Source organism: Xyrauchen texanus, chromosome 4, assembly GCF_025860055.1.
Source record: "Xyrauchen texanus isolate HMW12.3.18 chromosome 4, RBS_HiC_50CHRs, whole genome shotgun sequence".
NCBI classification, from domain to species: Eukaryota; Metazoa; Chordata; class Actinopteri; order Cypriniformes; family Catostomidae; genus Xyrauchen; species Xyrauchen texanus.
The window spans coordinates 28,278,145-28,303,713 of record NC_068279.1 but is presented as its reverse complement, the minus strand read 5'-3'; the positions used below and the strand labels follow the sequence as shown (position 1 = coordinate 28,303,713).

Here is a 25,569-nt window from a genome sequence, read left to right as displayed (position 1 = left end):
TTAAGAAGGAAGTTGAGAAAATGCAGAATTTAGAAAGTAGGAATATGGAACATTTGTGAAATGTGGTGAGGTAGTATGAGGGAGAGGGATAGGGGTGAGAAGGTATTATTTCCGCTGACCCATTTGGTCCCAGCTGATTACAGATAGCTGGATGACTGAAGGCACTGTTGGAGGTGCGGCAGGCAATAATGGCCAGCAGGTTTAGACAGCTACCTGTGCATCAGATAATTTACCAATTAACACCACACAAAGTCAGTAAACATAAAAAAAAAAGCTAAATCAATATTTGGTGTGACAACCTTTGCCTTCAAATCAGCTCCAATTCTCCTAGGTACACTAGTATATAGTTTTTCTTGTTTGTTAGCAGATAGGATGTTACAAGTTTATTGCCACAGTTATTCTGTCTGTTTAGGCTGTCACAATTTCTTCTGTCTCTTCATGTAATCCCAGACGGATTCAATGATGTTAAGATTTGGGCTCTGTGGGGGCCATAACATCTGTTTTAGGAATACTTGCTCTTCTTCTATTCAATTCTATTTGCTAAGGGAATGTTAAAATCAAAAATTTCCTACTGATACACTAAAAGCTGAATATATAAAATAACCATCTTGAGACAACTTTTTTGGTGAAAAATACAATGCGCTAAGACTTTTGCACAGTACTGTATTTAAACAATTACCCTCACAAATGAACACTTAATAGAGTGCAACTACTCTCAGTTGACAGACTAAAGTTGTCATGCTGAATTGTGGGCAAATTTTACATGACAAAAACACACACAGAGCAATATATATTCAAAGCATTATAGAATGGGGCAAAACTAGAAAAAAATATGCACTACAGAGATTGTTAGAACTTATTTCCATGAATTTTCCAGGCCTGGAAATTACAATTTAAACAGGTAACCCTGTTTAAAACCACTGGAATGGTGAGGTGGAGACAGCGCTCACCTTGATGCCACTGCGGATGGTGACGATGGGTGGCGGCCTCGGTGCATCTGTGATGGTGATAGTAAACATCTGATTCTCCAATCTATTGTTTTCACCATCATAAACGATGAAGTGGAAAATGTCGGAGACGGGTTGGTTCCCAGTTTCAATGGATGTAACGTACCTATTTGTAAAAAACAATATCAAACCCAATATTCGTATCCCAACCTTTTGATCTGTCAGTGACACACGCTCACACCTTCAAAATATTGAAGTAACAGTTGTGTAGAGTGTAGATAAAGAGAGCTGGGTGAACCAACAAATACACATTCAATTTTTTTTTTTCTGTAATTTTTTAGAATGTTTTAATTCTAAAAAATTACAGAAAAAAATTTAATAAATTTAAATCCCAAATAAGTAAAATATTGCATTTGCTTAAAAAGAAAACCACCAGAGCAAAACAGTCAAATAAGGCAAAAACTTCATTGCCCGAGATAATTGTTTCCTATTTCTCTTTCAGATTCTTATAGCATCAAAGGCAATCAAGCTGGGTTTATATTCAACACTTCTCTGCAGGGCTTAAAGCAATTAAAGAAGCTCATGTTGTAATGCATGTTTGAGACTCCCCAAGCAATTCAGCTATCTAAACATTTAACATGCCTCATTAATGGAGTCTAATATTAACATAAGCCAATGGAGGAATATATTGCTGTTGATTTGAGAAAATCAGTGTCAAGGATGAGGCCACATATCCAAACCTGAATACAGCATGTAGAAAATTTAAGTGAAAAAGATTGAGGTAAAAAATAAAAAAACAAATACTTTAACATTTCTATTAGTTCGATTACTAGTATTATTTCTAATACTATTAAATGAAATCAAATAATGTTAAATGTATATGTGTACCTGATTTTATGGTTGTTGATGTCTGCCATTGTAAAGGAAGAATATTCATTGAGTTCCTCATGGTCTGTTTCAAATTTGGTTTTCGTGAGGATTCCATACATTGGCACAGATACTAACTGCACAAAGATGCTCTCATCTGGAGATTCATCATCCTAGAAGATATTGACAAAAAGCCTTTTAAGTACTACTTGCTTTTAAGCATACAGGAAACTACTCACCAGAACACTTCCTCACCAGATAAGCTAAGTATGATCTTCTGATGATGGTGCTGCTCTTCTCTGCCACTTCCATGGACTGCAAGGCCTTAGGGTCACGTCTGGGCGTGGCACCTTTGACCTCTGACACCAAGACCTGCACCGTGATGGAAGTCATGGAGATCCCATCTGTCACAGAGAAGGTCATGGAGTCCTCCTCAATGGTGAGACCGGCATGCTCATACTGCAGAATGTTCCTGGTGATGTCACTGAAGGTGAAGGTGTCTCCTGAAGTGGAGGAGAGTTTAGATAAATAATAAATCCCAAAATGGTCAGGAAGTATGATAAAAGGGTCAAAAACACCACAGAAAAAAGCAGCAAAGAATGCTGGACTTACCATTGACCATCTGGATCTGGGACCCAAGGTCCACTCTCAGGAGCGTGCCATGTTGGGGTCCCTCTACCAGCTCAAACTCCAGTTCATCAGGGGCTGTGTCAGCATCTGTCACCGCTAAGTGGTGACCACCTAGATGACATGGACATAAGTTTTCCTTCCTTCTTTATGACATATATTCATAAAACAACAAGATGGAAAAAAGCATCCGATGTGATTTGCGAATCCTGTGTACATGGCAATTAAAAGAAGTGTGTCATTTTCAATACACATCAGAAGCATGACAACCTTGTTAATAGATACCAGACAAATCATATTTTTTAAGGTGAATTTTGATCAAATTTGGGGCAAAATAAGCGCTTGTTTAATTTAAGCATCTTTTAAATTAATTATTATCATATCTGCATTCCGTCGCCTAATACATTTGCCCTTACCCACTGGTGCCCTGCCTCCAATGCTGACCTCCAGCACCGGATCCAGAATCTGAAAGACTGGTGGCTGCTGATCATTGGCCAGCAGCAGGATAGCAAAGTCCATCTCTGGTGTGGTGTGCTCTCCATCAGACACTGACATAGGAGAATGATTCAAACAGAGGAATAAATCACAGATGCACAAGAACATTTGCACTTCAGTTTTGACCTCCAGGTCAGTTCTGTCTTCTGTACTTCAGCTCAATATAACACAGCTGAGTGAATGCAGCAAAGAGAAAGAGAGAGAGAGAGAAATAGAAAGACATACCGTATACAACATAAAACAGATCAAAGAGACACTATATCGTCTCAACCTTATCCTTCAAACAATAATCATACGATGATACTTACAGGGACAACTTGGGACAAACACCTCGATAAATTCTAGCACTGTAGTGCCTTTTAATGATGCTGTATTATCCCTTTCAGATGCTTTAACACTGAGAGCTCAGGAGGTGTGGGAACTCAAGTGTGTTAATAATAATAATACCTTTAATAATACCACCTAGTTTTGATATATTTTGATCAAAATTTAAGTGTGTTTTTACTATAAATTCTTTCCCTGCCCAGTAGGTGGCAATATGCATGAAGAATGTGAATTGCTATAAACAAAAGAAGAAGAATGTGGAAGTGAAAGTTAAAGTGGACATTGTAGTAAAAAGGACTTAAATATCACCCACACCTATCATATTGCTTCTTAAGACATGGATTTAACCACAGGAGTCTTATGGATTACTTGTATGCTGCCTTTATGTGCTTTCTGAGCTTTAAAGTTCTGGCCACCATTAACTTGCATTGTATGGACCTACAGAGCTGAGATATCTTTTTTTATGTTCAGCAGAAGAAAGAAGGCCATACACATCTAGGATGACATGAGGGTAAATGATGATGGAATTTTAATTAATGGGTTAACTATTCCTTTAAAGCTTTATGGCAAATAATAGATATGACTGCAGATATTATAAATCTATACTGTTTTGCCAGGTTTGCTTTTTCCACAAAACATTTCTGAAGATTTTTAAATGCAAGTAACATCAACAAATTATAATATACTGTAGAAAAGATGGAAAACTGTTTATTTTATTTGAAAATATTGCATTGAAAAATAAATGACAAATAAGCTAGAAGAAATAAGCAACCTTCCAATATTCCATCCAATATTTCAAGATGCCAATACTCTAAAGCAATGCTAACACTGGCTGACACTCTGTTGGTCACAGATGCTTATTGCATAGGCCTGTTTCTTACAATAACTTTCGCAACTCTGGCATATAGCAGAAATGGCATTTACCAAGGTAATTTCCTGTAAGGGTGTAAGTGATAGGACAAACTGTTTAAAATGTTAGCGCTTGTTACGCTTGAGTAATGAGGCTGACGAGGAGATGCGGATCCAAACGCAGTTGAACTTTATTTAACTGAATGAACAGGGCAAAACACAAAGCAACAACCCACGATGGGGAAATGAAACATAAACTGAATGAGCTGACCAAGGTTGACACGAACAGGGAACTCGGGAAGGAAAGGAACATCAGGTTTCAAACGACGATCGACAAAGACAGAACAAAGACACGGGGTATAAATACACAAACATGGGATAGGTGGCCAATGAAAGAACAGAACTCAAACAAGATAACAAGGTGATTAACAGAAACCAAAGGCAAATTAACAAGGGCAGGTGTAAACAATGAACAGTGAACACGAACGCTAACAAGGACTATGGAATTACATAAGGGACTAAAGTGAAAACTAAGAAGTGCAAAAGTGACAAGATGGAAAACAAGAGGGCAACAGTGAAACGAGACAGGGTGGACTATGGAGTTAAATAAGGGACTAAAGTGAAAACTAAGAAGTGCAAAAGTGACAAGATGGAAAACAAGAGGGCAACAGAGGGACAAGAGAGGGTAACCGTTATATAGCCCCCCCTTTAAAGATCGGATACCAGACGATCCAAAAACAAAACAAAAAAAAACACAAAAGACAAAGACCCACAAAGAAAAAACAAAATGAGGGCACCAGGGGCAAACACACAGAGACAGTTCACGGGGGTACAAGGGGCACTGCGACAGTCCACGGGGGCCATTAGGCAGTCCAGGGAGGTGGAGAGGGTAGACCGGTAGACCATGGAGGCCGAGAGGGCAGGCAAGCTGTCTATGGGGGTGTGTCAAGGGACCAGGGTCAGGTGGCCTGGTGGACATCCACTGGGTAGGGACTGGGTCAGGAGGCCCGGAGAGAGGACTCAGGACGGGAACAGGGGCAGGAGGCCTGGGTGGAGGCCACAAGACAGGGACCGGGTCAGGAGGCCTGGGAGGAGGCCATAGGATAGAGGCCGGCTTCGGTGGCCTGGGAGGTGGTCGTGGGCCAGTGGCCGGTTCAGGGGGCCAGTGGCCGGTTCAGGGGGCCTGGGAGATGACCACAGGGCAAGGGCTGGTTAAGCCGCGTGAGGCGGAGCCAAGGAGGACCTCTGAGGCGGGGCAGTCGAAGACTTGGGTGGCGGCGCCGCAGGAGGTATAGGCAGGGCCGCAGGAGACCCTGGGGGCGGAGCAGTAGAAGGCTTGGGAGGCGGCGCCGTAGAAGGCTCAGAAGGCGGAGCTGAGGGAGGCTCGGGAGGCGGAGCCGCAGGAGGCTCGGGAGGCGGAGCCGCAGGAGGCTCGGGAGGAGGCTCGGAAGGCAGAGCCGTGGATGGCTCGAGAGGCTCGGAAGGGTGGAGCCCTGGGAAGCTCGAGGGGCTTGAGAGGCGGAGCCCTGGAAGGCTCGAGAGGCTTGAGGGGCGGAGCCCTGGAAGGCTCGAGGGGCGGAGCCCTGGGAGGCTCGAGGGGCGGAGCCCTGGGAGGCTCGAGGGGCGGAGCCCTGGGAGGCTCGAGGGGCGGAGCCCTGGGAGGCTCGAGGGGCTCGGAAGGGTGGAGCCCTGGGAAGCTCGAGGGGCTTGAGAGGCGGAACCCTGGAAGGCTCGAGAGGCTTGAGAGGCGGAGCCCTGGGAGGCTCGAGGGGCGGAGCCCTGGGAGGCTCGAGGGGCGGAGCCCTGGGAGGCTCGAGGGGCTTGAGGGGCGGAGCCCTGGCAGGCTCGAGGGGCTTGAGGGGCGGAGCCCTAGCAGGCTCGAGGGGCTTGAGGGGCGGAGCCCTGGCAGGCTCGAGAGGCGGAGTCCTGGAAAGCTCGGGAGGCTTGAGGGGCGGAGTCCTGGAAGGCTCGAGGGACGAGAGGCGGAGCCCTGGAAGGCTCGAGGCTTGAGGGGCGGAGCTCTAGGAGGCTCGAGAGGCTTGAGGGGCGGACCCCTGGTAGGCTCGAGAGGCTTGAGAGGCGGAGCTCTGGAAAGCTCGGGAGGCGGAGCTCTGGAAAGCTCGGGAGGCGGAGCTCTGGAAAGCTCGGGAGGCGGAGCTCTGGAAAGCTCGGGAGGCGGAGCTCTGGAAAGCTCGGGAAACTCGGGTGGCTGAGCCCTAGAAGACTCGAGACTTGAGAGACTTGGGAGGAGGAGCCCTGGGAGGCTCGAGAGGTGCTGGCTCTAGGATGGGCACGACCACTGGCGTTGGCTCTTGGACGGTCATGGCTACTGGCGCTGGCTCAGGGACGGTCGAGGCCACAGGCGCTGGCTCAGGGACGGTCGAGGCCACAGGCGCTGGCTCAGGGACGGTCGAGGCCACAGGCGCTGGCTCAGGGACGGTCGAGGCCACAGGCGCTGGCTCAGGGACGGTCGAGGCCACAGGCGCTGGCTCAGGGACGGTCGAGGCCACAGGCGCTGGCTCAGGGACGGTCGAGGCCACAGGCGCTGGCTCAGGGACGGTCGAGGCCACAGGCGCTGGCTCAGGGACGTTTGAGGCTTGCGGCACTGGCTCACTGACGTCTGAGGCCACAGGCTCTGGCTGGGTTACCGTGGTTGACGAGGATTCGGGCTCGCTCACCGTGACATGAGTGGGCTCTAGCTCGCTCACCGTGACATGAGTGGGCTCTAGCTCGCTCACCGTGGCAGGCGCGTGCCGGGAGGCGGAAGCCCGTCTTCTCTCCCTCCTCCGAGCAGACGCAGTGGGCCGCGCTGGCTCGTGGAAGGCGACTGGCGTGGGGACGGGCTCGCTGACAGGGGCCGGCATGGGCCGAGAGGCGGAAGCTTGTCTTCTCCTTCTCCGGGCAGACGAAGAGGACCGCGCTGGCTCGTTGACCGGCGCGAAAGGACGAACCACGGGCGAATGGAGGGTCAATTCTGCGGGAGGCGCTACGGGGTTCTCCTCGATGATGTCCACTGTTAAATGAGAACCGCAGATCTGTAGGGTCTCCTCAACGAACGCGTCAAGCGTCCAGTCGCGCGTTGCCGGTGGCAGCCGCTCCTTCAGCCCGTCATTCAGGTTGCCTCGGAAGAAGACCACGAGGGAGTAATTAGGAAAGTCTGAAACGTTTGCCAGAGCCAGAAAGTCGTGGATGTGGTCTTCTATAGGTCGGTCCCCTTGCTTCAGGCTGAGCAGATCGTAATTCGCTCGAAAAACTGCTGGATCCATTGTGTGGGTCGATCGTTCTGTTACGCTTGAGTAATGAGGCTGACGAGGAGATGCGGATCCAAACGCAGTTGAACTTTATTTAACTGAATGAACAGGGCAAAACACAAAGCAACAACCCACGATGGGGAAATGAAACATAAACTGAATGAGCTGACCAAGGTTGACACGAACAGGGAACTCGGGAAGGAAAGGAACATCAGGTTAAACATCAAACGACGATCGACAAAGACAGAACAAAGACACGGGGTATAAATACACAAACATGGGATAGGTGGCCAATGAAAGAACAGAACTCAAACAAGATAACAAGGTGATTAACAGAAACCAAAGGCAAATTAACAAGGGCAGGTGTAAACAATGAACAGTGAACACGAACGCTAACAAGGACTATGGAATTACATAAGGGACTAAAGTGAAAACTAAGAAGTGCAAAAGTGACAACAATGGTAAACAAGAGGGCAACAGTGAAACGAGACAGGGTGGACTATGGAGTTAAATAAGGGACTAAAGTGAAAACTAAGAAGTGCAAAAGTGACAAGATGGAAAACAAGAGGGCAACAGAGGGACAAGAGAGGGTAACCGTTACAGCGCTACACTAAATCAACAGTTGCAATTTAAAAATGTTCAATGCAAATTAGAGAATACACAAGAGATTTTTCTGCCAGAAAGGTGAATGAAGAATACATTTTTTTTTATAAAGTGTACTGCTGGCTAACAGATATATCATTGGCTGAGCTGTCACAGATTTCATGTTTTCTGACTGTGTTTATTGTTTTTCTTCAGTTCGTTTCTAGCTGAGAATACATATACAATGACAACTCCGGAGAGGAATAAAAAGCTTTTTTAGCATCTACTCCTGACACTGCTGTTCTTCTCCAGTAAAGCTTTATTCTCAATCCATTACATTCTATTACTAAGAAGGGCATATGAGAGTGTGTGTTAGTGTCACTACTCTGATTCATGAGTGCAGTGAGAAGGAGATGGATGCAAAATCGTATACTTCTGTCAGGCAGAATTACGCTTGTGGATGAACTTCAGAATGAGAGAAAGAATTATATAACCTCTTATGGGAGAGAAGGTCCCATAAACAAATAACAGCAAGACACAATGGAATGTGGGCTCAACGCAGAGGCACAGAGAGATCAGTCTATGGCGTTAGAGAGGAGGAGATGAATTCTGGGTCTGCTGGAAGTGTGTACTTAAAATAAAAATAATACAAGGAGTCACATGAGGGTTGAAGAATCCAAACGAGATTATATACCTGTGAAATGGAGGCTCACTGACTCAGGTAGACCTGCAGGATGAAACAGTGTTAGTGGTTACTTTCACAACAAATAAATGCTGACAACTGGCACAGGTAGTGAGCAGAGTGAGAGGGCATTATACATTTAAATGTCTAAGTCAAACAGGTGAGTTTGGCACACTAAAGCATCATGCCACAGCCTATGCATTTAACTGTTCAGAAGTAGCAATTAGTATTAAACGAGTTACAAATCAACAGTGCACTACCATATTCATGAATTAACTTCCCACACAAACTATATGCAAAAATAAGTCATTCTATTATTGCAAAGCAGTTCTTGGCAGCAGCAAAGCAAGACTAACCTGTAAAAGTGTACTGATAGAGCTCCTGAAGATGGGAGGGGGCTTGTGGGGGCCTGAAGATAATTTTGCCACTGTTGACATCAGCCTGGGTGAAGAGACGCACATGATGGTATGGTCTGTCCTTGTGCTCTACCACACCTTAGAGAGGAGGACAGTGACATCATCACAATGTTAATATAACAAGAATGGATTCAATGTTATATGCTGAGAAATCATGAAAGAAAGAAGGTTGCTTTATATTGAATTTATTATGGGTCTTGCTGATTAGAGATCAGTGCTGGTTATCAAATGCAGCAGCAACATTTTGCTTGTATTTTATTCTTAAATACAATTTTGGGAAAGATGGTGAGTTTTTTCAACAGTGACATAATGATCATGATTGTTATTTGGGACAGGTCAAAGGCAACATCTTATCTGGTTTTTGGAATAACCTTAAAATAAGATTAAAGGCATAGTTCACCCAAAGATGAAATTATTAGCTCATATCATTCCAAACCTTTATTAATTTCTTGACTTCTTTCTTTCGTGGAACACAAATTATAAATTTGTAATGTCCAAAATGCCAGTAACCACTATAAATGTACCATTAAAGTGGTCCATATGATTTGTTCGCTGTATTCCAAGAATTCTGAAGCCATTCTGTGACATTTGAAATTCTATACTCTATATTTAGCAGTACAAAAATAATAATAGTAAAATAAACTTTCAGGCTACCATTATGCTTCTGAATGCCCCTCTCCTCAATATGACAATAACGGTGGTTTAGTTACCATGGCCTGAGGTGAGCGGCTTGGTGATGTTGTAGACAAGCTTGTCGCTGGGCGTCTCAGAGTCAGTGAAGGAGAGAGCAGAAGGAGATATTACAGTCACACGATCTTCCAGTGCCTACACACACAAACACAACCAAAAATATTTACACTGATGAAGACAAAGATGTCTAGAGATAACATGGATCAGGTTGACAGTCCAGTGTAAATAAGAACAGTTAGTCATAATCAAACTGAAATATCTTTGAATAGAATAAATCTACACCTGAATGAATAGAGCCTCCCATAACTTTACTCTATTTATTACTCTATTTACTTTGACATTACTACAAATGTTTGAAAAACATACAGTACTACTTATACCTTTAAAAGACAGATATAAAAATGCTAATTTTCTCTTACTTAAAAGTAAAGTGAATAATTTCTGCGCCACTAGCAATGCAAAACAGAATTTAGATACGATGACAAACATGCTTCCCAAACTCTTGAACTACCTCTTCCACCCACATCTTCCTTTGATTGTACAAACAGGCACTCCCAAACAAAATTACACCATTGATAAAAGGAATAGTTCACCCAAATAATTTAAATTCTCTCATCATTTACTCACACTCATGCCAGAATGACTTTCTTTCTTCTGCAGAAAACAAATGAAAATATTTAGAAAAATATTTCAGCTCTGTAGGTCCATACAATGCAAGTGAATGGGTACCAAAATTGTGAAGCTACGAAAGCATATAATAGCAGCATAAAAGTAATAAATAAGACCCCAGTGGTTAAATCCAAGTGTGGGTGAGAAACAGATATCAAGCGTAGCATCAGTTCTGTCAAGTCAAGTGAGTCAAGCTTACAAATAGCTGATCCTCAGCTGATCATGATGCCAAACAATACGATTCAGACTCTTATCAGAGTGGTCTTATTTAAGTCCTCCATATATTTATTCACTTAGCTGCCTTTCTATTGAATGGATGCAAACTTCACTTAACCCCCACCTCCATCCCCATGCAAACTTCACTTCACCCCCACCTCCATCCTCATGCAAACTTCACTTAACCCCCACCTCCATCCCCATGCAAACTTCACTTCACCCCCACCTCCATCCTCATGCAAACTTCACTTAACCCCCACCTCCATCCCCATGCAAACTTCACTTCACCCCCACCTCCATCCCCATGCAAACTTCACTTCACCCCCACCTCCATCCTCATGCAAACTTCACTTCACCCCCACCTCCATCCCCATGCAAACTTCACTTCACCCCCACCTCCATCCCCATGCAAACTTCACTTCACCCCCACCTCCATCCTCATGCAAACTTCACTTCACCCCCACCTCCATCCCCATGCAAACTTCACTTCACCCCCACCTCCATCCTCATGCAAACTTCACTTCACCCCCACCTCCATCCCCATGCAAACTTCACTTCACCCCCACCTCCATCCTCATGCAAACTTCACTTCACTTCACCCCCACCTCCATCCCCATGCAAACTTCACTTCACCCCCACCTCCATCCCCATGCAAACTTCACTTCACCCCCACCTCCATCCCCATGCAAACTTCACTTCACTCCCACCTTCATCCCCATACAAACATCACTTCACCCCCACCTCCATCCCCATGCAAACTTCATTTCACCCCCACCTTCATCCCCATGCAAACTTCACTTCACCCCCACCTATATCCCCAGCTCCACATTTTCTCTACATCTGTCTTTTTTTCTGTGCTCTGAGACTACAATCATTTGCCAGTTTAGAATTATTTTCTTCCATGCCTTGTTGTTTATTTATCAACTTAATATACAGTATTTCAAAGTCTCTAAGTGTCCATTAAGTCTTTTATGCAATGAAAGATTGTACCAATTTGCACCGTCAGAATGGTTAAAAATATGGAATAATGTTGTAATAATTCTGCTGGATCTGTTCTGGTACCACTGGGGAGTGTTGCACTCCCTGGTCTGTCCTTGCATGGATGCATGGATGGGCGGAGAATTTGCCCAGAACAGAACAATACCACCAACACCAACAGATTGCTAAATTGTCTACAAGTAATAAAGAATTCATTCAAGCATTCAAGTCAATTATTCATTTGATGGAAGTGTTCCTGATTGAATAATATTTAAGTCATTTTTTTCCCTATCAATCTCCATGTTCCTTGTTTTTGACGATTTGCATTCTTCATGCATATTGCCACCTACTGGACAAAGCTAAAAGGACTTACACATTGATCTGTTTCTCACCCAATTCTATCATAAAGCTTCTGATGATATGGATTTAACCTCTGGCGCTGTATGGATTACTTATATGCTGCCTTTATGTGCATTTTAGAGCTTCAAATGTTTGGTACCCATTCACTTACATTGTGAGGACCTACAGAGCTGATATGTTTTTCTAAAAATCTTAATTTGTGTTCAGCAGAAGAAAGAAAGATATACACAACTGGGATGGCATGAGGGTGAGAAAATAATGAGAGAATGAAAGCGCCACAACGCCACAGTGCTAACACTATTTGGGGAAATCAACCCACAAATGGATTACAGTAATGGTCTTTATACAGTCAAATAGCATACTCAAAGTTGTCCCTATGCACATTCAATAAATAAAAAAAAATATTTGACTTACTGGGAACAGAAGTGCAAGTTTAAAAAAAAAAGCAGTTTTAAGTCTGTACACATCTACATAATCTGAACATCTAATCTTAAATTCTTTCAGATGGAAAATATTTTCATCTTCTGCTGTTTGCATCTTACAGTGATCTGCAGGTCAGCTCCAGGTGAGAGCTGAGGCATGCCAGGGGTCTGCGGCATCACTCCTATAGTGAAGGTCTGCTTATCACTCAGACTCTCTGGATGCACCCCACTTGAAACCTGCCAACAAAAGCACACAAAAGTTAAATTGCTAGAAATCTGATTTGCTTTTGCAGATTTTAAGACTGAACCCAGAGAATTTACTTCCCAGAGAATAAATGATTAATCATTAATGTGTTGGAAAAAACAACTACAAAATTACTTATAGCAATATACAACTCTACACTTGATCTATTTAATTTTCATCACAGCCAATTCCCAAACAAACTTATTTAAGAAATAAACCAGCAATGTCTTGAGCACACATCTCTCAGATAGGCTGGAACTCTTCATGGTCACAATAATAAAACAATAACATCCCCCGGGACATAAACTAAATTGAGTGGAACCATTAAAACGCAAATTTTATTTAATGAAGTCTGCGGTGAGGGTGCTTCGGTGAGGGTGCAGCTTCAGGCAAGATGAGAAAAGAACAAACAAGAAGAGAAAGAGTGATTTTCTGGAGGAGGACAGAAAATCTGTTGTGCCAAAAGTCATTAGGGGTTTTAGTTGATGAATTGAAAGCGAGTGAATGTCCTTAAATGCCTTTTACACTAATCTAATTTATGGTAAAGCAATGCAGTAAGGCTTCTGAAGGGGAAGTTGGATAGATGGACAAATTGGTCTGAGAGTGTAAAAGAGAGCTGAAAATCAGGAGAAAATAGTCCAGTTGGATGAGAGACTGCAACAATGACTATTAACATGCACAAAACATTCAGATTTTAGACATATTCCAGTTACTGCCATGTAACTAACCTGATTGCCATAACCAGATTAAGCTAATATTCCGGTAATATTCTAGAAATCTGAGCCATGTATTAATTCGAATTTGGGTTATATAAACACCTTATTCAGAATATCCACCATAACTGAACGATTTCCTTTATATCTGTATGTGTCCAACAGTCCAAAAAATCTATGTGGTCATGGTCTCATACTCTACATTTGGCAGTTCATAGTGCACTGTTCAGGCCATGAATGAGCATGTGTGTGTGTTTTACCTGAAACTGAAAAGTGTCTCTCAGAGCTCCGGATCCGTAATGTCTGTACCAGACAGTTCCCTCATTGATATCCTGCTGTGTAAATGAGCTGGTGGGCGTAGTGTCCTGGTCATCTGGGAATGACCACGCCTCCACTGGTCCATCAGCGGGCATAGAAACCAACACAATCTCTCCTACACAAGCACATACACATGATGCTGTTATAAACAGAGACGTATTTGTGCCATTGAATATAACATGAGACAGCAGGGACAAAAAGCAAGCAAGAAAGAAAGAAAGAAAGAAAGGCCATGTTGCAGGGTTTCCACATCTTTAGACCAATGAATTTCAATTACTTTTCCAGTTGTGTGTAACAAATGGGTGAGTGGATAAATGGAAAATGAGAAAAAAGGAAAGAAGGCAGGAAGGATTCATTTTATCTACCATACTGCTTCCAACCAATAAGTTAGAGCTGAGCATATACAGAAAGAATTATATATTTACCAAAGAAATTGTATCAATTTTCAAGACTTTCTATGACCCAAATTCCCTGATATTTTTCCTGTTAGAAGACTGTTGGAATCCTGATGTTCAGTAAGAACCACTACAAATGATAAATAAATTGGTACCGTATTTGGGCAGCCCATTCTCGGAGTGGATGGTGTACAGGATTTCAGAGTCACTAGTTCCTTTGAACTGAGCATTGAGACACTTCTTAGACAGCTGCATCATTCCTCCCTCCCTCACCCAGGTTTTGGGCACTGAGCGCAGATGAGCAGTCAGTCCAACCTATAGGGATAATGTCCCATTATGATTATTTACTTGTTTATTTCAGTTTATAACAGCATGAACAAGGCGCAGTTGATGTTTATGTACAGAAGTTGAAGCACTTTAAAGAATATAAGAAGATATTTTCCTGGCATATTACATTAAGAAACTTCAAGGACACCTGCAAATTACAAAGACACATCCTATTCATATACCTTCTCAGCTATTGTTATGCCAGAAAACTTTAGATCTTAATGTGGCTCTGAGCATCTCAACGAGGAGCTCATTGTGTTGAATAAGATCACAGATAATCAAAGAATTTCAAGGATGAGTGAAGATGAAAGCTCAGATTCACAGAGCAAACACCTTGGCACCCTTCCACTACCTTCCTTCTGAGTCTGATCCCCTCTCTATGTTGAGAGCATCATTTATTTATAAGGTAAGGTCATCATTGAAGAATTTAGTCAAAGGTCAAACTAACATCTTGTTCTAAAGGATCTCACAACCTAATTGACAGATTTGTCTAATGTCCTCAAGGCCAATCAAAACTTAAACATACAATACAATAAATCATTTACATTTGTTAGTGTTTTTACTTATTTCTACCTGTTCTAACCATTAAAATGGTTTAATTTGTGTGACCCAATGTGCTCTGTTTGATTTAGCCACAATAAAGACTCTATAAAATGGATTGACACTTGATGCTTTTTGTCCTGTATTTATGTATTTCCTGCAGAAACTGGAAATGTATGTGGTACATATCGAAAGGACTCATTCCTCTTTTAATAAACAGCCATTTGTATTAGTTATGTCACAGCCTAGTTGTGTAGGAGTAGCAAGTGAGTAGCAAATTATTTTGTGGAAGGGTCATTTTCAATCAAGAGGACATTTGATTAGACAACAATCTGTGAATAACGCAAGATTTATTAAGCAACATTAATATAATTGTGACAGTGCGGAGTGCGGGGCCGGATCATGATTATACACACCCGGTCCCTTATCAGGCTAATTAAGCCTCCGAGAGGGATAAAGGCCGATTGCGGATGGTGGTGCGAGAACTCTACTACGGCTTATCCCTCCTCCTTCCCGGGTTTCGGCACCAGTGTAAAGGGAGTTCAATGGAAAGGAGGAGGCGAGAACCGGCCTGGCGATATAAACAACATTTTAATGATTAACTTAAACAAAAGACAAACACACACACATGATGGACATGTCCGTAAATTATCGCTCTCTCTTCGCACCACTGTCCACAATCGGCCTTTATCCATCTTGGAGGCTTAATTAGCCTGATAAGGGACCGGGTGTTATAATCACGACCCGGCCCTGCCCTCCGCCCTGTCACAATAATTTACAGAGAAAGACTGTACATTTGAAATGTGTATATCTGCTAAAGGTTACTTTTGTCAACTTTGAGGAGTTCACTTGAACATGGCTTCAAAGCTAATAAGACATGGAATATTGTGATATATTGACTCTTATGTTCTGTAAGTATATATACTGTGTATATATATATATATATATATATATATATATATATATATATATATATATATATATATATATTCAGCATTTCTTGACTTTACTAAGAGCAATAAAACTCCTTATGACTTCATAAGGTCTTAAAATACCATTATTGCCCTGAATACAAACCAGTTCATTTTGATGTGACCACATAAAGCACATAACTAAAAAGTTAGGTAAATATTTTATACAGTGAAAGGCAATCCCTAGAAAAGTTTCTGCTACTTTTTCTCTTACTATCTCTCTATTTAAGATCAAAACAAAAGTAGCAGAGGGTGCAGGGTCTCCAGACCACATTAAATCAAGGATTATTCACCCTTACCGACCAATAAAATGCATCAGGGACTGCAAATACCAAAGGACCTCTCCAAAGAGCTAACTGAAAGTCAAGTTCCCCTTTTATCCCTCTCTGTTTCCATTCATGAAATCCCTAAAGATCTTGAGAGCTGGGACCTTACTTTCAAAGCCAAAACCACAAGCAATCAACTGGTCATTGATCCACAATTGACATGTGACCTAATCAACCGTCCTCTTTTACAGTTCTCAAAATCTTGCATTAAGAATCAATGCCAACTGTTTAGGTGAACAAGTTAATTCACCCTTGTGCCACACTCACACCCTGTCTACACCATTGATGCAACGCAACAGCTTGAGACTGTCTACACTAGATGCGTCGGCACAAATATTCTAAACCATTTATTTGCAATGCAAAATGGAATGGGACACCTGTTTACTGTCGGTGTGACGCAATGCACCACATGGACACTTTCAGTGGAGACAGCATCATTGATTATGATAGGGTTCTATTGCTTTTGCCACGACGCAACGCTTGCGTCCGGTGTAGACACGGCACTGCTGTTTCTGAGCATGTTGGGGCAAATTCCTACTTGAGGGCCCCAAAGCCCTAACATAACTATATACGGGACACAAATGTAAAATGCTAGCTAACTAATTGTTGCAGTTGTATTCATGACAACAAACAATCACCATCTAGCCAGGTAGCTGGCTTACATTCATTTCTTACCAGTGGTTTGGCTGCGTTTCTTCTTTTCTACCTTTTTTTCCTTTATTTTTTCTCACTCCTGGCTTGTAGGTATGCATCCATGTCACATGTGGCTACAACTCTCTACTGGCAGTTATATTCTCCCTTCCGTCTCTGACCACAAGGGGGCCCCCTATAACTGTCTAATTGAGCAATAACAGCTGCCTGAGTATTAATCACAGCTTTCAGTTTAATTAAATATAATATATATAAAAAAAATAAAGTATATAAAAAAAAAAACGACTTTGCTTTGCGAGGCCCCCTGATGGCTTGGCGGCCCCAAGCAGCTGCTTATAGCTAGAAACGGCCCTGAGACAGGGTGTAAAAGATACCAAGATACAAACATTTTTGTTTTTTGACTTTAAATCCATGCCTTTAAGCCATATATAATGTATACATATATATTCCTAAAAGTTGACAAAGTCAAACTTTTCTCTGTAAAAAAAAACAAAAACAGCATTGTGTTTTAAATGCTGGTCCACAACACAGGATGCTGGTGTACAGGTGTTCCAACACAGTTAACCAGTTTGACTAGCTTAACAAGACTTCTTTGACTAACCAGCTGGTTCCATTCTGTCTGACAAGCTTCACCTTGCTGGTGAACAACATGGCTATGCTGGTCCACCAGCTAGACCAGCACCAAACCAACACTAACTTACAGGCACAAACCAGCCTAAACCAGCATGACAATTGAATGCTGGTTCAGCTGATCTTTTCAACAGGGTTAGCAGATATGCACATTTACAGTGCATCTGGAAAGTATTCACAGCGCTTCACTTTTTTCTACAAAATTCTACAAACAATACCCCATAATGACAATGTTAAAGAAGTTCGTTTGAAATCTTTGCAAATGTATTAAAAATAAAAAACACAAAAAAATCACATGTACATAAGTATTCACAGCCTTTGCTATGACTCTCAAAATTGAGCTCATGTTCATCCTGTTTCTACTGATCATACTTGAGATGTTTCTACAACTTGACTGGAGTCCACCTGTGGTAAATGCAGTTGATTGGACATGATTTGGAAAGGCACACACCTGTCTATATAAGGTCCCACAGTTAACAGTGCATGTCAGAGCACAAACCAAGCCATGAAGTACAGGGAATTGTCTGTAGACCTCCGAGACAGGATTGTATCGAAGCACAGACCTGAGGAAGGGTACAGAACACTTTTTGCAACATTGAAGGTTCCAATGAACACAGTGGCCTCCATCATCCATAAATGGAAGAAATTTGGAACCACAAGGACTCTTCCTAGAGCTGGCCGCCTGGCCAAACTGAGCGATCGGGGGAGAAGGGCCTTTGTCAGGGAGGTGACCAAGAACCCGATGGTCACTCTGACAGAGCTCCAGCATTTCTCTGTGGAGAGAGGAGAAACTTCCAGAAGAACAACCATCTCTGTAGCACTCCACCAATCAGGCCTGTATGGTAGAGTAGCCAGACAGAAGCCGCTCCTCAGTAAAAGGCACATGACAGCCCACTTGGAGTTTGCCAAAAGGCACCTGAAGGACTCTCAGACCATGAGAAGCAAAATTCTCTGGTCTGATGAAACAAAGATTGAACTCTTTCACCTGAATGGCAAGCATCATGTCTGGAGGAAACCAGGCACCACTCATCACCTGGCCAGTCCCATACCTACAGTGAAGCGTGGTGGTGGCAGCATCATGCTGTGGGGATGTTTTCCAGCGGCAGGAACTGGGAAACTAGTCAGGATCGAGGGAAAGATGAATGCAACAATGTACTGAGACATCCTTGATGAAAACCTGCTCCAGAGCGCTCTAGACCTCAGAATGGGGCGAAGGTTTCTCTTCCAACAGGACAACGACCCTAAGCACACAGGAGATAGATAACAAAGGAGTGGCTACGGGGAAACTCTGTGAATGTCCTTGAGTGGCCCAGCCAGAGCCCAGACTTGAACCCAATTGAACATCTCTGGAGAGATCTGAAAATGTCTGTGCACTGACGCTCCCCATCCAACCTGATGGAGCTTGAGAGGTTCTGCAAAGAAGAATGGAAGAAACTGCCCAAAAATAGATGTACCAAGCTTGTAGCATCATACACAAAAAGACTTGAGACTGTAATTGGTGCCAAAGGTGCTTAGAAAAAAATCACATGTAAATAAGTATTCACAGCCTTTGCTCAATATTTTGTTGTCTTTTATTTTTAATAGATTTGCAAAGATTTCAAACAAACTTCTTTCACGCTGTCATTATCAGGTATTATTTGTAGAATTTTGAGGAAATTCTACAAATTAGAATTTTGAGGAATTAATTTAATCCATTTTGGAATAAGGCTCTAACATAACATAATGTGGAAAAAGCACTGTGAATACTCCAGATGCACTGTATAATTTACAGTCTTTCTCTTCCAGGAAAACAAACCAAAAACTTTGATGACTCATGCTGCACAACACATATTTTTGTCCACTCAAATGCTTTCTAGGATGAGAATTTTCTTCCCCTAAAACCACCTGCAACCATCCTAGAACTTACTAGAAGGCAGCAAATGATGGTTCATCATGCCATGAAGTAACTAAAGCCAATTGGCTATTAAAAAAAAAATGGGACAAATCTTTCAATCTATCACACACAAATAGCTTGTTTCAATAAGAAATGCTTCAACATTGGACTGAAAACTGCACTCATCAAGCGATTTCATGGAGTCTTTATGTTTCTGCACAATTAATCTTGCTGCAACTCTCAGAATCAAAACAATGTCCCATTGATCTGAAAACAGAATATTTACCCCAAAACAGGGCTTCCATTAGTCAAAAGCTGCTTGGCATCAGCAGTATAGGATAGTATACTGGCTGCAGCAGGGAAAAAAGCAGGTGAAATCTGATGATGTGTGGATACGGGTATGTAGGGGGGAGAGGGGGGGGGGGGGGCAGAACTTGAAAGGGATGGCAGGGGGTTGGGAAAAGACCGAACAAAGTGCTGCAATCTGTCTAGACATCAGCGGGCTGTGGGCATGTCAAATAGTCAAGACGGGGCAATTTCAAACATAAAGATTGGGGATAATGTACTGTATGCATGTGTGTGTGTGTGTACAGCGCATGTAATTTCAGCAGATCAAATAATATAAAACTTTATCATAAGCAGAATATAATTTAATATATATTCTGACAAGAATGTTTGAAGAAAAGTTTGCCAAGAACAGAACTATACCAACACAATCATATTTCTTAACTGTCAATAAAAGTTATACACTTGATGAAAGAGGTCCTGGCTGAATTTGTAGTCTCTCAAGAACGACACGATTACAGATGAATGGAGTGATACAAACAGTTAAGCATCACAGTGCTGTTATACTAAATTACAACACTTTTGGAATGCAGCTTGTTCAATCAGATTAGATGACTGGGAAGAAGAATATTATAATGTCAGATAACATAGAACTTTTTTTTAAGACTAAACCTGTCATGTCCATACCTTTTGTGCAATGCTGATGCGAAACAAAACGTTCTGGTAGCTGTTTCCATCATTGATCTGCAGCAGAAGTCTGTCCTGCTCTCCTTTTGAACCATCATGAGCATACTGCAGCTGCTCACGGTCTAGCTCCTCCAGCTTAAAATGGGTTACCGGCATATCGCTATGTACTCTTGTCAGGTGGCCATATTGAGGTGGATCCAGAACCGTAATGAAAACGTCCTGTGGGTTATCAGGGTCATTAATGTAAAGACTGGACCTGCTGATGACAGCTGTCTCGCCAGGGTTCATGTTTAAGAGTTGGTTGGTGATCACAGTAGGGGGCTGTGGAAGGAACAATTGTAAAGAAATATTTTAAATAATACTAGATAATAAACAAAATCAGTTTAAGTAAAACATAGAGAAAAGAGTCAATATTTAAAGATGTAATATTTTATTATTTTTATGATTTTTGAAATTATGTAACATTCCATCAAATAAAGATAAACAATAACTGACAATCGGTCTTTACTTCTCCAGGCAGCTTGGTAGAAAGACTTTGCAATGGCAAGATAGGGGCAAGGACCTCCAGTTCAATAAAGAGCCAGGGAGGGGCTCTCTCAGGTGGAAGCGACCAATGTGCCAAATGTCTGAACCCAAAAGCACAATAGTAAAACTAAATATTGGGGAGACCAATTCACTCTGTATCCTCAGAACTTAGAAAAGGAATGAATAATTCTGTGGAAGCAAGGCATAGGTCTAGTGGGGTCAAAGCAAATAATAAAATATTATTTGCGTAAAGCAAAAGCTTATGCGCCACACCTCCCCCCATCACCCCTGGGAAATCCTCATCCTTACTTATTGCTGCTAATGGTTCCAAGGCAAGACAGAACAATAAGGGGGAAAGAGGGCAACCCTGCCGGATGCCCCTTTCCAGAATAAAATAATTTGAAATTAATCAATTTGTTTGCACCGCCGCTGATCGGGCCGAACGAGTATGCTGGGGAATGGGAGGTCTGTGGGGATTTACCTGGCGGAGGTGGTCACATTGAGGTCCCCAAATCGCCCCCAGTGTTAGCCGCACTGACCTCTAACCCGTAGGTAGAAGGACCGAGGCGAGAAGCCACTGGGATGGCTTGCTTTCTTTCGAAGGCAAGCTGCGACGGCAACGTTGCCATGGTCATGTTCTCGCAGTGAGAACATGATGCATCCGCAAAACGATGTCTCCGTGTGGGCAGTGCCCAGGCACGAAAGACAGTGATCGTGGCCATCAGAAGGCGAGAGATAATGACCGCAACCAGGAATAACACACAGATGGAAAAGCATCTTTAAGAAGACGCATCCATTGGCCTTATATCAAAGTTCAGAGGTGTCTTTGGCTCCCAAGAGTGACCCCTAATGTCAGTTCATCGACACAATGTCGAGTGAGTGACAGAGAGGGAACCATTACCATGTTATACCAATCAATCACAACTAATGTCTGTGTAGCCGAACTTAGAGTCACAAAACATTCAGTTTGAACTGAGTGCCCACAAACATTTAATCATTCACCAGTTCTCTTTGCAAAAGTAGAAGAACCATCTAACTAGAGTAAATATTGAACCGCTTCAGAGGCAGTCAGGATGTGAATCTGTTCTTAATGCTGGACCAACTTCACTGGCTTTGGGTCATTTGATCAGACCTGACAATTCCTTTAGGTGTGAGCACAGATATAAAGGCACTACTGTGGAAGGGTTATAAATGAAGGTGTGCAGAGCTGAGAATTCTGCCAACTCCATTAAATCACAGTCAGTGTTTGGCTACTGTGGGTCAAATGTGATGAGAAACAAGCTGCACGAAGAGAGAGAGAGAGAGAGAGAGAGAGAGAGAGAGAGAGAGAGAGAAAGAGAGAGATGGATTTGCATCTGAGGTTAATTTGAAATACAAATGGACACAAATGGATGAAAGTACTGGATTCTGCTACATTGGAAAGTGTTTAGAGCATTTTTGTGCAAGCCCCCTGTCAGGGTCCAAATAGCTTATATACTTTTTTCTGTAATTAAATTTTTACTTCTACCAATTGCATACTACTGTTCTTATTTTTGGCAAGTTTTATTTAAAAGCATAGTAGAGCAATGACAGGAAATTATGGGAAATTATGGGGAGAAGAGAGGAGAATGGGATAAGGAAAGGCGAGCAGGACTTGAACCCACATTGTCAAACATCACCGACGGCTATCAGTTATGTGTCACACACATTTATACACAATATGCTTGTTGACAAAAATTAATAAACATTCACAATTAGCAGTGCAGAGTTGTGGGAAGAATCAGGCCACTGTTGTTTACCACAGTACATGTGGTAATGAAGGCAGGGAAGACAAGAGCAAACATTTTATTTGCAAAGACAAACTTTTCAATCTCTCTCAAATTCTCTCTCTCTCTGCTTTGAGATCCATCCTCTATATTTCACTACTATATAACTGCTCACTCAACAGAAGAGAGAAACATTGTCCTGACCTCTTGAGTTGCTGTTATCAGTCCATGAGGGAAGGGAATGTATTCTGGGTGTTATTTGTTGTAATAACATCCATTAGATTCCTGTTAGGGAGCTCAGGTTTCTATATGTGTTAGTGTATGTGAGAGGGTGTGTGCTGGTGGAGGTCAGGCACTGAGACACAGAAAACACTCTGGAGACTGTATCAAGGAAGTGTAATAAAATGCTGCACTGCAGAGGAATGAGCGACAAAGTCAGAGAGTGCAAGACATAGAGAGAAAAGTAGGAGATATCAGCAATAATGTCAATAAATTTTTAGGATGTGAACTATGGGTGTAAGTCCAGTAGGTATATACACAAACACATACATTTCTGTACATAAATGCAAATATACACATAATCAAGTTCTTGGCTATGAGTTTTACTAAGTTTTGGATTTTATGGTACCTGATGGCAAAGAGAAAGGTGGCTGATGAACAAAGAAACACTGACATAATTTTTTGTTTATTTATTTCAGGGCTCTCTGGAATACTTGATTCAATCACAGCATTCCACAGTCTAATACTTTTGTATAATGAACACTAAACTATTTAATCCCAGACAAAATATTTCCCACAAAGCTTGGCTAGTTTCATGCCTCCTGTATCACTCCGTGGTCTTGCTCTTCTCACACTTTCAAACAATTTCAATTAAAATGAATATTTTACATCCATTTATTTGATAAATTGCTGTGTAAAAAGCGGAATGTACAGTCAGCTTTGTCATTTTTATAAAATAAATTTGTCACAGCTCCAGTAAGTTTGTCGGTTTGTTTTGTATGTTTTCATATTTTCTCTCCCTCATGTCTCATAGGCATGGCCGGCATACATGATCAGTGTTTCCATTGGAACATTGATTGCTCCCAGGGGAACGCTGATCATGCCACTAATTAGCATGCCGAGCAACACCTTGTTCCCCTCTAATTCACTCCCTTCTTAAGCCCTTCGTTTTATCATTAGATTTATAACGGAAATACAACGTCAGCAACCGAAAATTGTTCGCTCTCCGGTTGGCTTTGGGCAAGTGGTGTCACTGGTTAGAGGGTTGGGGGAGTAGCTTTCGTTGTCTGGACAGATCATAAGAACCTAGAATACATTCGTAGCGCTAAATGCCTCAACTCTAGACTGGCTCGCTGGGCACTATTTTTCACGTGATTTAATTTCATCCTGTCATATCATCCGGGCTCTAAAATCGTCAAGCCCGACTCCTTGTCTCAATGTTTTGAGGTGGAATGGGAGGTGGAGGCTAAAGCCGTCCTGCACTACGAAACACAGCGCCCCCCCCCACTACATGCCCAGTGGGCCAGTTATTTGTTCTATGACCTGTTCAGATGCACGACCTACAGTGGGGTAACCAACGTCGCTTGTCATCCAGGGACGACTCACACCCAGACACGCAGGACATACGTTGGTATGTAGCCACTTGCCCCATTTGTGCGACTAATAAAATGTCTTGTGAACCCCCAGCCGGGCTCCTCCAGCCGCTGTCTGTCCCTTCGAGATGCTGATCGCACATAGCCATGAATTTTGTAACTAGTCCCCCCCATGCAACACAGTCACTTTGACTGTAGTGGACCGGTTATCAAAGGCAGCTCATTTCATTCCCCTTTTCAAATTACCTTCAGTGAGGGAGACTGTGGTAGCAGTCATTATTCGTGTCTCACGCATTCATGGCCTACTGGGTGATGTGGTTTCTGACAGAGGTGCCCAATTTGCGTCACGGTTTTTGGCAGAATTCAATTGACAGCTGGGGGCTAAGGTGAGTTTCACCCCCAGACAAATGGGCAGGCAGAAAAGGCCCTGCGCTTTGTGCCCTCCCGTAATCCATCTTCTTGGAGCAATCATTTAGTCTGTGTCGAGTACACCCACAACTTCTTGCAGTCGTCATCTACGGGGTTATCACCCTTCCAGTGCAGCCTCGGTTATCAGCCCCCTCTTTTCCCCACACAAGAACCCACTGTACAGTTTCCGTCCGCCCACGCCTTCATTCATAGGTGCCGACGCACCTGGAAAGCCACCAGAGAAGCCCTCAAATGGACTGGTGCTCACGTTAAGATGTTGGCGGACCAGCACCGGTCTAAGCCCCAAGCTTATGCAGGCAGAAGGTTTGGTTGTCCTCTAAGGACATCCCACTCCGACTCCCCTCACGTAAGATGGATCCCAAGTTTATCGGGCCGGTTCGCATCGCCAATGTCATTAGTCACCATTGCCAAGTTACACCCCACCAACCCATCCCACCTCCTCTGCGTCTTGATGAGGGTTCTCCAACATATACAATCAGGAAACTGATTGACGTCAGGCGGAGGGGCAGAGGGTTTCAGTACCTAGTTGAGTGGTTACGAGTGTTACGAGACATACATGATTAAATCATTGGCAGTGCTTCATGTAGGTGGTTGCTTCAGAGCTTGATTGGCACACTTTATTGGCTGTGATTCTCTGATTGGTGGATCTTTTTATAAGTTATTGTTAAAAATCTATTTGCCTATGGAGAAAATGTTTACTTCCAGAACCCGAATGGGCAAAAAAGTACAGTTATTGGTCAATAATAAAAAAATGCTTGATTAAATGGCCTGACCTATTCAAAAATGAGTCTACTACTTCTACAACTTCTTCTGTTTTATCTTGTTTTAAATGGTTTTATGACTACAGAATTAAGCCCCATTACTCACTGTTCTTACCCAAGCCACGTGTGAGTGGTTATATATTTGTTTGTGTGTGTGTGTGTGTGTGTGTGTGTGTGTGTGT

The 25,569-nt window shown here is 42.7% G+C and overlaps 1 protein-coding gene across 1 annotated transcript in view; it reads right to left on the bottom strand.

Annotated features, from left to right (window-relative positions):
- fras1 (Fraser extracellular matrix complex subunit 1) overlaps positions 1-25,569 on the bottom strand; it is a 141,222-nt gene that overhangs the window by 51,036 nt on the left and 64,617 nt on the right. The window contains exons 28-39 of the mRNA XM_052123970.1: positions 20,336-20,656; positions 14,201-14,360; positions 13,593-13,765; positions 12,496-12,612; positions 9,751-9,865; positions 8,981-9,118; positions 8,637-8,669; positions 2,858-2,989; positions 2,427-2,555; positions 2,070-2,317; positions 1,836-1,987; positions 951-1,113 (exon numbers count right to left, since the gene is read on the bottom strand). Coding sequence (XP_051979930.1) covers positions 951-1,113; positions 1,836-1,987; positions 2,070-2,317; positions 2,427-2,555; positions 2,858-2,989; positions 8,637-8,669; positions 8,981-9,118; positions 9,751-9,865; positions 12,496-12,612; positions 13,593-13,765; positions 14,201-14,360; positions 20,336-20,656 — 1,881 coding nt within the window. The remainder of the gene's footprint in view (positions 1-950; positions 1,114-1,835; positions 1,988-2,069; positions 2,318-2,426; positions 2,556-2,857; positions 2,990-8,636; positions 8,670-8,980; positions 9,119-9,750; positions 9,866-12,495; positions 12,613-13,592; positions 13,766-14,200; positions 14,361-20,335; positions 20,657-25,569) is intronic.